At 36.9% G+C, this 16519-nt stretch overlaps 1 protein-coding gene across 3 annotated transcripts in view; it reads left to right on the plus strand.

Annotated features, from left to right (window-relative positions):
* The first annotated feature begins 3020 nt into the window (after positions 1–3020).
* DCN (decorin) overlaps positions 3021–16519 on the plus strand; it is a 43409-nt gene continuing 29910 nt past the window's right edge. Inside the window, exons 1-3 of one of the 3 annotated variants that reach the window (XM_034987854.1) lie at positions 5965–6726; positions 7500–7746; positions 13372–13472. In XM_034987854.1, coding sequence (XP_034843745.1) covers positions 7533–7746; positions 13372–13397 — 240 coding nt within the window. In that variant the 5' untranslated portion in view covers positions 5965–6726; positions 7500–7532 and the 3' untranslated portion in view covers positions 13398–13472. Of the gene's footprint in view, positions 3403–5964; positions 6727–7499; positions 7747–13371; positions 13473–16519 lie in introns of those variants that run through there. The other 2 variants (XM_034987853.1, XM_034987852.1) reach the window with 2 other exon arrangements.

Consider the following 16519-nt stretch of genomic DNA (forward strand, 5'->3'; position numbering starts at 1 on the left):
TGCTTATCCCTTTATAGATTAAAAACCTAAGGGACAGAGAGGTTAAGTTATTTATACAAGGCGCAAGCCCATGGAACACAATGGTGATGGGTCAGGGGAGAGGAGGCTTGTTGGAAAGAAAGATGGCCAAGGGAATAGTTTTCTACGACCAGATTGTGTTTCAAGCCATCCTGTGTTCAAGGCTGCCCTGAATTCCACCTGAACCTTCTTTCTTGGCTAAAAGAGAAAATCTGTCCAGAGTGGCAGAATAAAGAGCCAGACAACCCATTCCAGCCCCTGACCTGACTTTGAAGAGTCAGTCTAAGAATAAACCAGTCACATCAGGTTTGTGATGATAATCACTTGCTTCCAAACCTCTTAGAAAATAAAAGGGTGCCCGAAGGAGACCTTTCTAAACTCTGGCATTCCTCACATCTTTAATATACAGGTACAATTTAAATCACTTGTATTTGATGTTAGTGAGAAAGAGTGACTAGCCTTGAAATGAACTTTGACAACATGTAGAATATAGTTACCCTGCTAACGAGTGGGTTGTCAGTAGAAATCATAGTTTAAATGGTTTTAACAGCAGATGTGGTATGTGTTCTGAATTTGAATATTTCAAATATCTATAAGGTAGCCAAGGTTTCGGTGAACCCTACCCCCAAACATTCCAAGCCAGGATAAATTTCAGCAGCCTCTGCACAACCACTGCTTCTAACCTCAAAAGTGTTCCATTTCACACTAGATTGCAAGAGACCTGGATTCTGATGATAGCCCCAGGCATCTTTGTGACTTAATTGCAGATGACTTGGTTGTGTCTTAGTGTCTTCTTCCTAAAAGTGGGAGTGACAATGTATACAACTTAACCATCCGATTAAAGGGATTTTAAGTAAGATGATGTTTGGTAAAATCCTTGGGGTTTTGGAAGCGAAGTTCTGACTAAAATTTAAAAAAAAATGGAAATGTTTGTTCTTGCACAAAGATGACATGTAAAAAGAATTGTAACTTGGTCACAGTTTTTAAACTAGTCTGCAAAGACATGTTATCCAAGAATTTTGCTAGTTAATCTTCTTTATTAAGAATTCGGTCTTTCTTAAAATCTAGTACAATAATGGAAGACTAGATTATGTACAAGAAGATCTGGGTATTAGTTTCTGTTGTGCTTCTTACCAGCTCTGTGAACTTGGGCAGATCATCAGACTTCCATTTACTCATCTGTAAAGTGGAAATAGTAAAAATGATTTCCCTTGCTCAACTCAAAGGACTGTTATGACATACATCAGAAAACAATAAAAGCTAACGTTTATGGAGAACTTAATTTATCGGGCCATGCTCTGAGTTATGCGCTTTATATATACTGCTTCATTTCATCTTCTCTCCAATATTTTAAACTAGGTAATAATTTTTACCTATCATACAGATATGGGAACTGAGACCCAGAGAGATTAAGTATGTTGTCTTACTTTCAGAGGAAAAAAAACCCAGATGTGAACGGCAACCAAAATGGCTCTGCCTTATAAAAGTAAGATGATCTACCTATCAAGATAATGTGTCTTCCTTTCTTCTTCCATTTTCTCCTTCATACCCTTATCCCCCCACCCCTTTCTCTCTCTTCGATGATAGTTATTGCCATTATTCATCATATACACTATGGTAGGGTTGCGTTTTGATAAAGAGCAAACCAGGGCTGGGCAAAACAATAATCATGGTGGAATTAGAGCCAGTGTTCTGACTGTCTTTATGTGGTCATTTACAAGCGTTTCTTGAGAATTTACTATATACCATGACATGCTGGGTGCAGGGACTCTACAAATGAAAACGATGCGCTTCCTCCCTTGGGGTGACACACGTCCGTAAACAGCTATCACATGAAAAAGAAGTGATTGCATGTCGTGTGAAAGAAATGGATGCAAGAGGAATTCAAGAGAAAAACGTAAGGGAATCGTGGATTTTGCACCAACATCCAGGGAAAATAATACTTGACTTTTCTTCTAAACGATCGGAATAACTGGGCATGTGGTTATTCAATGTCAAAGAGAGGAGGCGTGGGGTAAGATGTTATAAAATTAGGGAGGCGGGTCTTGGGAAATAAGGCAAAATATCATGTGACAGCACCCCTCCCCTCCTTTAGATACCCACTCAAGAATTTAATTCCTTCAAGTTTCATCAAGGCAGAAGTATATACTGTAGAATTGTGTACTGGGATGGCTAGGGGAGGGAAAGGGAAGGTGGAGGATGGGAGGGCTATCCTCTATCCTCTCATGTTTCACAGATGTTGATTTCAAGTTTCCACCTGGTAACAGCCTAGGGGCCAGGGCATAAAGATAGAAGTCAAAACATAGAGACACACAGGGAGAGAATTAAACAGCATCCAGCAAGGGAATTACAAAAACACAAAAATGCTTTCCAGTGGCTAAATAAATATTTTTCCTTGTGTTTACACTTTCTTTTTTCTATTTCCTGAAATTTGAAAAGAGCCATAGACTCTGTTGCCTTTTCAAAGTTCTGGATTATATAAAAGAATAAACCACAAAAATCAAAATTTTCATATGCAGGCTAAATTAAAATGTGACCAATTTCTAGTATCTATGTGTTTTATTTAGAAAAATAAGAAGAAACCCAATGGCTGGTAAACAACAAGAAAGATTATAAACTATGAGTAATGAAATAATAATAATAATAATAGCAACAGTGACATTCTTTTCATATAAAACCATGACTTTCTTCCAGGACACTTTAGAAATATGTTCAAAATACTAGAAAAACTCCACAGCAGAGTACTTGAATTTGCACAAACAGCTCAGGGCAAGTAAGAATCTGAAACAGTATTTTCATATCAATGTACTCATGTATTTCTGCAGACCACATTCAAAATAACCGCAAGATTAATTTCATTCCATTTGCCAGATTTGCACATCATGAAAGCAAGAAAACTGTCATTTTGGAAGTTACTTATAACCAAGCCTAGAAAGGGTGGATAGTGGAGTGAGGCTGGGGGTGGGGAAGCAAACCCTTTAGTTACAATGTTTTAGGGAAATGAATCGACACAATAAAACAAATTTCAAATCAAGTTGCCCCTCTATACCACATAAGCCCTTTAGAATCTTAAGTAGATGCAAAAGGAACAAACCAAATGGGGAGAAAAAAGGCCGATAAACTTTCTGGCTGCAATACAAGAGACATATCATTACCATATGATCTAATGTGGGTGTCAGCCGGATTGTGTTCATTGAGGGAAACCTTATTTTTTAACTGTGCTATGGAGTAGAAGCAGGAGGTTTTCAACCTAGTGACAGTCACAGAGCAGCACCTACCCCCTCCTCCTTTCCACACCTGCAAACTCTTTTTGCTTGGGCTGAATATTTAGTGTAATTACATCTCAGCTTTGAGGGCTCCTGTGGCAAATCCCCGGATTAAAAGGTATGGTTTTCAATAATTGTCCTGAACTCTGCTACAGACTAATAAAACTTCGATCAAGCTGAGGGCAAAAGGAATTATTTGGTGAGAGAAAGAAAAGAAAAAAAAAATCGTTCTAAACTTTTGATACTCTTTATGCAGTATTTTAAGCAAGTATTACTTGAAGACAGAAGTTAAATATTTGGTAAAATATTTGAATGCATTGTTTTAGTTTTTGTGTTCTTGCAAAGATGTTTATTAAAAGAACTATAACCTAACACCATGACTATCTATATTGATATATTTTGTATTTGTACTAATGAAATGTTTTACCTCTTTAGAAAGCATTTATATTCTAGATCAGCATACTATTTGTAGCTGGGCTATATATATATGTATATTTAAGGATTTAGTTCCCTCTTGAATTCTTGCATATTTTCAGAACTTTTAAAACCTCAGAGATGGGAACTCTGGTGATTAGCTGCAGAAGTCAAATGAATGTATATTTCTACAACCTAGAAAAGAATAGAAATTATCACCAGAGAGGTGAAAATAAACATTGAAAATACTTATGCTGCTTATTAAAGATAATCTCACAGTTAGCGTCATAATTCCTTACAGAGAAAGAAAAAACCCAGTCAGTATTTTCAGTATTTTCAATGCAATGAAATTTTACTGTAAGATACATCACTTGAAAAGGAGAGTGTAGGTTATTTTTCTTGCTAATTTCAAAACAGGGTAACACAATGACCACTGGTTAAGCGGGCTCCCAGTGACATAAATTCCTGTGGCTTTTTCTTTTCCTATTGCTATTTTGACCAGAAAAAGAACCAAATGCTTCCTATAACAGTCCTGATTTATGGATAAATGCCATTTTTATTGTCTATTTTGAATTATTTCCATTACTATTGAGGTTTTTCATTCACCTAGTGCTGGGGGATTTTTATTTTGCTCTGCAGTTGTAGTTTTACTTATCTCTTGAGGGTTAAATTTTGATCTTGAAATTTATACCAAAGGCATGAATGACATCCTACAAATGTTGAACTGAATGATATAGTTAGTTTAATGGGCTAAAGTAGTTTAAAGAGCCAGAAATTATTATTTTTGATGAAACACTTAAAAACTGTGGCAACTAGCTTTAGTGGAGTAGTGACATTATACCTAGGAAGGAGTCATACTTTTTGAGAATGCTTAAAACAATTTCCGTGAAATTTAGACAGTTTATTGTCTCAGTAATAATCTCCTTGGTTTCTACAAGGGCATCTGCTCTTTTTTGTTTATTTTTCTTATATACTAAGGAAGGAAGGACAGGATAAGAAATTATTAATAACTAATTGTTTTAAGATGCTGGGTCTTCAAGTATTATGACACTAATTTAAAAGAAATCATCTCTTGGGGGAATTTGTATAAAGTTTCTGGACATATTCTTCTTCTCCAGGACATTCCAGGTTAAAATGCACACACACACACACACACACACACACCCCTATCAAAGTGATATAAAATAAGTAATGGAAGCTATAAACTTCCTGCTTGTGTTCAGCTGTAAACCAAGAAAAATATTGTGCAGAGAATTTGCACCATTTTAACAAGAGTAAACACATATAAATGATAATATTCCTCTGAGCTAGTGTTCAACATTTCCTTTTTTGGGGTTAGTGAAACAACCAGGCATTTTCTGTTCTGGAGAAAAGATCAAAAAGCAACATCTGCGTTAATTCGTATTGCTATTTATTAAATCTGCAATTACTTTGCTTCATTTTTCTTCTAAAATTGTAAGACATTAAGTATGCAAGCCTAGCAAACTGTGGTAAACCGTAAACATTGCATTTTAATGTGAAACAGACAGAAACCACTCCCTTAGATCCAGTCCAAGGGAACACTGCCAAAACAATAGGGTCTCCATTAAAAGGCTCCGCAGTAACTGAGTGGGAACACACTCCCAGAGAAAACCTGATACTGAATTTAAAGGGGCAGTGTGAATAATAATCTTTGTGGTATTTTTTAAATGAGAAGCCACATTCCCGTACTGTGGATACGCTGCCTTACACAGACCTCAGTAATAAATACAAACTTAAGAACACAAGTGTAAGAAATCGAAAAACATTTTTTTCCCTCTCTAGTGCCTCTAGCCAAGAAGTTCCAGAAGTTACATAGATAGATACATTAAGGTTAGGGGATCCAAAGTGGTTTGTTTTTTTGTCTTTGTTTGTTTTTTGGTTTTGTGGTTGTTGCATATGTTACAATTGACTGATGACTAAAAATCATTTTTTTTACATCTGGTTATGAATGGGCAGCTTCAGTATGATTCCTATACGTGTACATTTCAAAGTAGATGTGGGGAACTAAAGATAACATCTGCTATGTGTTTTGGGAATCCTTAGTTTCCATAGGGTTTTTTGTTTTTTTTTTTTTAAGATTTTATTTGTTTATTTGACACAGAGAGAGAGATAGCGAGAGCAGGAACACAAGCAGGGGGAGTGGGAAAGGGAGCCCGATGCGGGGCTCGATCCCAGAACCCTAAGATCATGACCTGAGCCAAAGGCAGACGCTTAATGACTGAGCCACCCAAGCACCCCTCCATAGCGTTTTAAGACATATCAAGTCAAAAATAGACTGCTTGTTCTCTACATGATCAACTACTTTTTGTTATTCAGATCTATGTAGTTCCCTTCAGCCAGCTGAACCCCAACTCAATGACAGACGTATGTTTCTAAAGTGCTTATTGAATGAATGGATAAATACTGTATGGATTTGTCAAAACTGTACTTTTGTTTGTTTACAAAATTGCCCTCTGGGTAAAACCAGATAACGTGTAAGTCCTATAGAAATCAGTAGGATTTTCCATATATGTTTACTGCTTTAATAAAAAATGATCAGTTTGAGAAACTGGCCCAAAGATTTATTCTAAAAAATAAATCGTGCTTCCACCAAATTGAGGTTTTCCATTTGTTACCTTTCTCAGGCGAGAAATTTGATATTGAAAAAAAAGATAAGTTTGGGTTTTAAAAAAATAAGACCGACTGGTTGCCTGGAACAAACCGAATAACTTGTATTATTAATAAATTGATGGTCAATTGAGTCATTTATGTGCAAAATGTTGTGCAAGGCCTGGGTACAGAACAAAGAATAATAAGACACGCCCTGAAGGAATACATCTTCTAGTTGGGGGGACAGACCAAGCACGCAAAACAAATTACAGTATAATGTGATAAGTTCTTTAAAAGAGGTAAGAGCAACGTGCTGTGGGGCACAGAAGAGGGAGGAAGCAGCATCCTGCCTGGATGAGCCAGGGAATCCACAAGGGAAGTCCATTATCATTTTCAGTCTTCACTGCCATCTTACAAGGTAGGTATCTTAAATGGCACTTAGCTTTGAGTGTCAGGGTTGAGGTGGGGACTGGAGGAGAGAGGAAATTGAGAGAAAGCGGGCTTGAAACATCGGTTGGTACCAAATTATGAATGGTCTCACAGGCCACAAAGGAGATGTGGACCTTATTGGCAAGCCTTGAGAAGTCAACAAGGAGTTTTCTGTAGAACAGGGATACAATGAAATCTAATTCTCAGAACACGACTTGAGCAGCAGAGTGGGGGATGACCTGGAGTAAAGGAAATATTCAAGGCCGAGACCAGTTGGAAGCTCTTGTGATAGTTCAGGGAGTGATGAGAAAGGTCTGGACCGAGATAAACACAGTGGGATTGGGGAGATGAGATTGGCTTCCAGAGAGATTTCTGACACAGAATTGAAGATCTCTCATGTGCATAGACAAAATTTTATTTGACTGTGGCCTGGCTTGTGTTGAATGAGCCCTGAGAATTCCAATATGGTCTATCATCATAACAATTTTGCAAATGATGTGAATATATAATATGCCATCTCAATTCGGACCCCAAATTCAAGCAAGAAGATTTAAATTACATTCAAATTTCTTTTCCTAAGTAAATAGCTGTGCAAGGTAGTCTGTTACATACCTTTCAAATACATTTCAGTGTTCTGCTTCCTCACAAGAAATGAAAGATGGTTGTTTGTTTGTTTGTTTTTATACTTTACACTCACTCTACTGTGGGGTGTTATATTAACCAGGTGGTGCGACTCTTCTAAACCTTTCGTTTGTTTCCTAGGTTCCTTGGCTGTGAAAATACATGAGATAAATCATGAAGGCAACCGTCATCTTCCTCCTGCTTGCACAAGTTTCCTGGGCTGGGCCGTTCCAACAGAGAGGCTTATTTGACTTTATGCTAGAAGATGAGGCTTCTGGGATAGGCCCGGAAGAGCATGTTCCTGTGGATTCTGACCTAGAGCCTCTGGGACCTATGTGTCCCTTCCGCTGTCAGTGTCACCTGCGAGTTGTCCAGTGTTCTGATCTGGGTGAGTAGGTGCAGGCTCTCTCTACCCACCTTGCTTCACTCACAGGAATGGCTTCCTCGAGAGGTTAGCGTTTTCCTTTTTAATCTCTGCAGTTCCAAATGTGAGAGACAGTGCCACCTACGGAGAAGTAAAGGAAGCGGAATAGCATAGAAGGAAGGAGCTTTTAAGTTAGGAGACCTCTTTCTTTCTTTTTTAAATTGGGGCTCCATCACCTTTGCAATCTTGGATGAGTCACTTTTAAAAAAATCTTTCTGAACTTCATGGTCCCCCTTCTGTAAATTAAAATTTTGAACAAAATTATGTCTTCTGTTCCACGATTCCGAAGGGATGGTTTATTTTAATTCCATGATTTGCTTTCAAGAAATGTTAGATGTTAAAACCTGGGTGATGTCTCTACTCTTGGCTTAGCCCAGATAACAGAATGTGAACATTACTAAATTGTAAAGTATGCAGAGTTATGAGAAGAAAAACAAGTAAAGTTTTAGAACAAAAAATTATCTTTCAAGAACCAAAATACTCCCTTAATCTCTGGGTCTTAGTTTTGCCTTTGCCTCTGGCATTTCGTAATCTAGCTGTTTATATTCTTTAGAAAGTTTCAAAAGCAATCTTTACAACAAGATATGGTGTAAATATTCGGTATAATCATGGGACATATATCTTTGGCCTAACATGGTATACAGCTTGATTTATCATGTTTCAAGAAAAATTTGGCCTGGGAATTCCAAGAGCAATACACTCAAAAGATAAATCTCCAGAAAGTCTGAGGCCCCAGAAGGTGGGCCAAAGGGGAATGAATGTAGTTGACATGACAGTTGATTTGCATCTCTCTCTCTCTCTCTTCCTCTCTTTTTGGCTCACTTTCTTATATGGAAAAAAAAAAAGAAAAAAATCCTCATAGAATGACTCCGCCATGATGTATTTCCTAATGAAAGAAACTCCATGGTGTAGTAGGGTACTTCTTTTGGGAACCCTGTATCTCTTCACAAGAAGCTTTCTAGCAACATTTTGCAGGAAAATGTGTCACTACCTCTACAGTTGGACTAAACTACATGCTGGAACCCAGGAAAACATAAAACATGTTAGATAGTAACAACTCAAAATCAAACATTCAGGATAGCTTTTAAAGTGCTGACATATTGTATAGCCATTTAACACCCAGAAAAAAAGTGCATACAAAGGCTTTAAAAAGGCCACAGGATAATTCCACTGGATTCCTTCATTCATTCATTCAACAAATATATAGAGATACCACAATGGGTCAGATCTGTTGTAGACCCTGGCAAGGAAGGAATGAGGAAGACAAATATGGTCCTTGTTCTTGTGGGTCTGATATTATATTGGTGGTGATTTTTTTTTTTTTTTTTGAATTGTATATTTGCTACAAGGGGGATTGGATCACTCTCAAATTCTACAGAAACTGTTATAAGCATCTAGAGAGTATCTGCATTGTTGGTATAAGCAGGACAGTCATGCAGTTGAAAATATCTGCACATTGGAATCACCATATGATAGATATACTAGGGGTAAACTTTTTAAAAATTTATTAAAATGACCGAGTTCCTAAGAAATGTGAAGCCAGTTACATCTCACTTTGCCTCTGGAAACAAGGTTAAAAGGGTTCATGATTAATACCCACCACATATATTGCCAACAATGAAAAGTTGATATTTTTAAGGAGGAAGGACTTGTCCAGTAGCTTCACAGGCTTTATTTTCCATAAATGTAGTTTGCTCACATGATAAAAAGTTTATAAAACTTGAGTCTGATGAAAGCATTTGAGACAGTTTTCCAGCTGTCTTTTTAAAAAAGACCTAAATCTATTGCTCAAAACTAAACAGAAAAATCCAGTCTCTGGAAATGTCAAGTTCCTTGACTTGGGTTTCTCATGATACGATTTCGTTGAGGTCCTTGTTATTATTTTGTTTCAGTGTATTTTGTGTTGCTTTTGGATGAGGAAGATTTCTATATGTTACCTTTGACCTAAGAGCCCAGAGTATACATCATTCCTTTAAAAGACTGACTGACCTTATATACCAAGGAAGTAGCGAAGATTATAATAATGATTTGTTTGGGGGAACCCTACCGAATGAAGAGAACTGAGTTCCCATGACCAATGGTCTCATCTGAGTTACTTTTAGTTTTTATTGAATTCATATTTAAATATATTGTGAAAGGTTTTGGTCAGGTATTTCTAAAACAGAAAATACGTTTCAAAAAGGAAGAACAATCTGTTTGCCTTTAAAGAAAACACTCTATTCACACTCTCCACTACCATCTAACTTCTCACTTCATGCTCTTGGCACTGTTTGGAGCCTTGACATCTTCATCTGCAGAAAAATCACAGCTGGCCTTAGAGACCCTCATATTTGTGTGTGGTGCCTGGCTCATAGTGGACTCTCGATATATATTTTCTATGTGATGATTATATGGAGTAAAAGGTGAAAGATATATAGAAAAAAACAAGGAAGGAGAAATAGGCAACCTTATTTATCATAAAGGCAATGCAGTTTATTTTATTTTTTTGTTTTAAGTTATTTAATGACCTGAATATGAAGCTTTGAATTATTATAATAGAGAAAAAAAATGTAATGCACTTTGGGATGAGAAATGTGAATGCTTATTGTTATCAAAGGCTAATGTTTTCTTAAGGATTATTCTCGCCAAAGCTTTTAATGAGCAGAGGGGAGCTAGTGTTGAAGGACAGTAGTCCTTTGTCATTTTATATTTAAACAATATTTAATAGAAGCAAACACTTCTTACTAAAATGTTTGACTATTTTTGCCACTAAGAAGTATTTTTGATGAAGTTAAACAACATCGATTTTTTAAACAGTTCTACATCAAAGCTAAGATGTAAAAACTGAAATTGGAATTCAATAATTAGTTCATAGGAAAATTTGAGGTGTTCAAGAAGATACATGGATGTTTTAGTTCCTTGTTCCAATTTATCAAAATAGCATTATGTATGTTTTTCTCTAGCATGGGGGATTGAGAAAGTAAACATTTTTTCACCTGTCCAAGAAAGTAATGAATACTCCACAGATATTGGCCAAGTTGTTTGGCTGAATTTGTTGTAATTTAGCTTGTAATTTGAACCAGAATTGAATGAGACCCCTATCTTCTTTTTTTAAATTTATCCTTTTAAGACATAAAGCAATTTACTCTTAAATGTAGCATTTATAAAAAAAAAAATGTAAGATGAACAAGTTCAAAAATCTATGGGTTACCTTAAAATAATAAACCTACAATGTAACTCATTCTTGTCAAATCTTTTTAAAATGTTCTCATATTGATCCTGTGAGTGGCTGCTGTTTTATGTACTTATTATCTTGAAGGAAAACAATTCCTTTACTTATATGTACACTCTTTGGCTCAAGTGTTACCAGGTAGCCATTCATCTTTGGCTCAAGTGTTACCAGGTAGCATTATTTGGTACTGACTTCCATCTTGTTGCTAAAAGGCAGATCAACCCTGAGGTGAAATATGTATAAGCACTGTTTTTTGACTATTCTTCCAAATTAAAGTAATAGTTATTGATACATTTCTTTTTTTTTTTAATTGTTTAAAGATTTATTTGAGAGAGAGAGGTGTAGGGGGAAGGGCAAAGGGAGAGGGAGAGAGAGAATCCTCAAGCAGCCTCCATGCTGAGTGTGGAGCCCAATGCAGGGCTCAGTCTCAAAACCTTGAGATCATGATGAGCTAAAATCAAGACTCAGATGCTTAACCCACTGAACCACCCAGGAGCCCCTTGATGCATTTCTTATAAGCAAATTTCAAAAGAATTTACAAAGCTTTTAAAATGATTTAATAGTTGCAAGAACTTGGGTTTTGCAGTTCAACACCTCTGAACTCAAGTCCTGCTTTACCATTTACTACCCGTAAATGCCGAAACATTGAAACTTTCATTGGAGAAATGGGAATATATCACATTTCATTAGGTAAGAATAGAAAATACTGATAAAAATGTCTACCATACTGTTCTGTTTAGTTTACCATTTCAGACAAAGTTGGCTAGTAACATGAGGCTATTCCTCATAATGTTCTTTTATTTTTCTTCAACACTGAGAATCTCTGAGAAGTACACAGCTTGTCGAGCTAGATACAAAATAGCGCCTTCTCTCCCCTCCCTCCTAAAGAGGACCACATCACCTCCAACTATAAATAGACACGAATTAGAAAATGGTACAGTTATCAAGCAATTCAGTCTTCTCCAAACACCGTTCCTTTGAACAAAATTGGTTTGGTGAAGTGGAGAACAGTGAAACATTTGGCTATTTTATAATCATAAATGATTCACAACCCACATATTTGGCTCTCTAGAAATGATGTTGGAAGATGTAACATTTTATTTTGCCATGTAAAAGCAATACAAATAACTACTGGTTCCTAAAATGTACCTCATATGGCAAAGGATATTTTAGTTTTAAAAATGTCTTAGCAAAAAAAAGAAAGAAAAAGAAAGAAAAAGAAAAACCCACAACCCTTTACACTGCATAGAGTTAGTTTTCTTCTTTTTAATCATTTTGCTTCAACTGGCGAAAATTTTGTCAGTAGCCACCACTTGGGACATACATGAGATAGCTTATTTCTTGTCTGGAGAAACTGGTTTTCCAGAAGCAAATTTTATATGTGAGGTAAATGAACCATTAGACTTCCTCTGTGAAGTCAACTCAGAAGAATAAATTAGGGCTGTTTTGTAGAGGGGCAGAGACAATGTTGGAAGCTCAGTTGCTTTTATAGTTTATGTCTGGCTCGGCAGCAGCAGGGACGGGGGGGGACCCTCGTTAGGAGTTTCAGATGCATCGAAAGGGTGTGCCTAAGACATGGTATGGGAAGGAGGCTGTGCACAGAGCATGCCCAGTGGGTTGCCTAAATTCGTATTGGAGAGGGTGGAGTATGGCAGATCTTTAGATGCAGCAGGAGGAATTCTCCTGTGACCCAGATGGCCAAAGTTCCTGACACCAGGGGTTAAAGATGGGGAGGAGGAAGAGAGGAGTCAGAGAAAGCCAAAGGAAGCATCTGTCTTCTTGACCTGACTGAGAACTGACATATCCCTGGTTTCCTTCTCAGTCCCAGGAGGGAGAGAGAGGCAGCTGTGTGGGATCAAGGCATTTGGTCAGACTGCAGCTGTGAGGCGTTCTCCTCTGCAAGATCATCCTGGCTCCAGAGGACAGGATGGGAATAGGTTCCGAGAATATCAATTCCCTGGGCAAAAGAAATGCAGGAGACCCTGTAATCTGAACTTTTCTCCTTCAAAGAATAGCAAGAAGATTATATATTTCCTTGAAAATAAGGATAAAGAAGAATCAACCCAGTTTTCAATCCAGTCTTAATAAAAGGAGAAAGCCCTGTAGCAACTACACTATGACACTCAGGAGTCAGTTAGCCCTTGACTTAGTTCGAAGATTGCTTTGAGGCAATTTCTGCAGCTTGTCTACTTCGGTGCTTTCACTGTAATCTACATTTGCCTTGATTATTCTATATTAATCAAATATATATTATATAATAGTTATTCAGTATATTTTATTTACCTATTTAAACATTTACTTTCTCTACCAGAAGGGAAGCATAGTGATAAGTTATTTTTGTATACCTTCTACTCAATAAAATGTCTTATACTTGGTAGATACTCCAACATCAATAAATGCCTGACGAATAAGTGAACATATGCATGACCTGGTGCTTGGATGAGTGCATAATTCTACAATATTCCTGATTCTATCAAGCTGGAAAAAGGAAGGAACATGGCTGACTGGGAATTAGGAGTCATGGAGCTGTGGTACACAGCGTTTTTGCTTTTGTTGGTTTGTTTGTTTGTTTGTTTGTTTGTTTTGTTTTGAGGGTGACTAGACATAGAACCAGGAAGGTTAAACCTTCCTTGAGTTTATTTGAAAAGAGAATCGAATTAAAGGGGGAATCTCCTATTTCTGAAAGCTGATCCAACTGCCACCACAATCAAACTGCCATTTTTAAGAGGGAAATAGGGAAACATGCCTGCTTTGAACAGAAAGGTTTTTGATGGAGCTGGGACTCCAACATGTCATGTCACGTGCCAAAAACTGAAGTGTATCACCATTGTCCTAATTATTAAATTGAAGACAGAATTATAAAAAATACTGTTGGAAACCAACAAGAATAAATCTTGGAGTTTGGACCCCTGCCACAGAGCAGGGGGGAAAGAAAGCATGATGTCTTAGGACATCCTGGCCTTTGTCCAACATGATGTTTACCAGATTGCTGACATTTGCTAGCAGAACCATGCTATTCATCACGGGGACAACCTGAAAAAAAAGTACAATTCTCATTAGCCTTTATTTCAGAAATGATTTTCTGGTAACAAGTAGAATTTTATTTACTTTAATAAATAACCCTATTTTAAAGAAGATAAAGTTCCATTTACAGAATTTGGGAGAACAAATAAATAATTCAGACTAGCCTTGGAAATAATTGCATTTTAATGGAAAAATTAGAATTATATTAAAGGATGCTCATTGAAAAATAATTAAATTTAGAAAACCACTCTGTTCCTGTTACTATTGCTGAATAAATATTATCTCAAAACTCGGCGATCTAAAAAGATAATTTTATTTTGCTCATTATTTAAGTACAGGAAATTTGAGCAGATCTCAGAAAGGCTGTCCTGGCTCGGGGTCTCTCAGGCATCTCAGTCAGGTGTTGGCTGGGGCCATGGCCATGGGGAGTCTAGCTTAGGCTCCACACCCAAGACAGCTCACTCTCATAACTGCAGTTGGTGCTGCTATTGCCTGTGAGCTCAGCTGTTCTCTCATCTGGAATGTTCCATGTGGCCGCTGTAGCAGGGTGGTCTCAGCTTAGACAGGCTTTTTTACATAGCCCATAGCCCCTGGCTGCCTCCAGAGCAAGTGTCCCAGAAGAACTGGGTAGCAGCTGTACAACCTTTTTGACCTGGCCTCCAAAGTCATGCTGTGTGTTTCTTCTGGCCCATTCCATTAAGTCATCAAGACATTATAAGTCCATCCCAGATTCCACAGGAGGGGAATTTGATTCACTTCATCTTTTGATGGGGTTGGGACCAGTTTGTATTTAATAAAAGCATATAGGATGGGAGATACAATTAATGCCATCTTTGGAAGATGCAATTATCTACATACTCAGATTTATGTACATTTCTAATGAGAAACACAGGCATACATTATGTATTATATATAGAAGGTCCACAGATATTACACATCCCCGTGAAGGTCATTATTTAACAGTTGCAAACTACTTAAGAGGTCAAATCAGTTATATGCACATTAATTTACAAGTTTATTTCATAGTTACTTAAACTTTCTACTTAAGATTGTTACGAAAGGCATTGACTCATATCCTCATGGCTTTCTTTCTATTGGAGAATATCTTTTTTGAAGCGAATTTTACCTGGCTAATATTTCATTTAAAACACTCAACATCTTACTTTCCTTATAGTTTGGGAATGACTATAAAATTCATCAGTTTCAATAAGAATGACTTAGTTAAAATCATATATGGTTAATAAGATCATATTTATAGACAGAATTTACTTTTTTTTAATTTAAAAGCTTAAGATAAAAATATACTTAAGGTTGAATAACTGTTTGCTTTCATACTCTTTGAGGATTAGTTTCAGTTCAAATAAACAATTTTTAACTGAAATAAAGTTTTTAATCACCGCAGAAAAATCTTTAGCTCTAGTATTTCTACCCCAGTCTACTTCATGCTCAGCATTTTCAGATGAAGAGATAGAGGCAAGGAAATGCTAAGGTAAAGGTTCCTAGTTATCTCTAGTTAGTGTCGGAGTTGATTTTAACCCAAAGCCACTCTGACTCTAAAGATCATAATGCTGACCAAAACAAATAGCCCAACATAAACAAAGACTGATATTTTACAAATTTGCCAAAAGAGCATAGCATTTGCCACTACTAAACTAGAGTTAAATGGGCCAGGACAGCTTTTGGGAAGCTTAGTTATTTGTTGGGGAACATGTGCTTGCTAAACCGAGGGGTGACCAGCCAAAGGCAGAGCTTGGTAGACAAGCTCTTTAGAGACCCTGAACTTCATGGGAGCAATGATGAATGCAACAAGACCACAAAGGGTCTGGTAGGAAGAGCCAACCCAGGAATAAGAGCTTTAAATGAAAGATCTGTGTGTGATCCATGGGCAGAGCAGATGCGGGATAATACGCATTATAATTATGTTATACAGGGAAAAAAAAAAAAAAACCACTTTGTCACAGATTTACAGACTAAGTAATCAGCAAGATAATTGAAGCTACACTCTTTCATCTCCTTATTGATGATATTTCCAGGTACCAGTAATTGAGGGCCCGCTTTGCACCGTGGTAGGAGATTATTTTGTAGAACAACTTACTGAATTCTCACAAAAATTCTGTGAAAGATGCAAGAAACCCGAGGCCTAGACAGCTGAAGCAACTTGCCTGGGGATGTTAAGGATCAAGAAGAGGAACCAGGATGAAAATTCAAATACAAATCTTATTTAGAAAATTATAGAAACATTTTTAAATATACAAAATCTGCAAAGTAAGAGACTCTGGTGCACACATCCCCGAGCTTCAACAAGGGTCAACTAATGCCAGTATTTTTCTATGTATCTCTACCCATCTTCCCCCTTCCATTTAATTTCAAAGCAAATTCCAGATGTCATGTCATTTTATCCAAAAATATATCAGTATGTTTCTCTGAAAGATTAAAGCACTTAATTAATACAATCATAATCAGATCACATCTAAAATTTAATATTATTTCATAATATCAAAT

This window comes from Mirounga leonina, unplaced genomic scaffold, assembly GCF_011800145.1.
Source record: "Mirounga leonina isolate KUSES-001 unplaced genomic scaffold, KU_Mleo_1.0 Mir_418, whole genome shotgun sequence".
NCBI classification, from domain to species: domain Eukaryota; kingdom Metazoa; phylum Chordata; class Mammalia; order Carnivora; family Phocidae; genus Mirounga; species Mirounga leonina.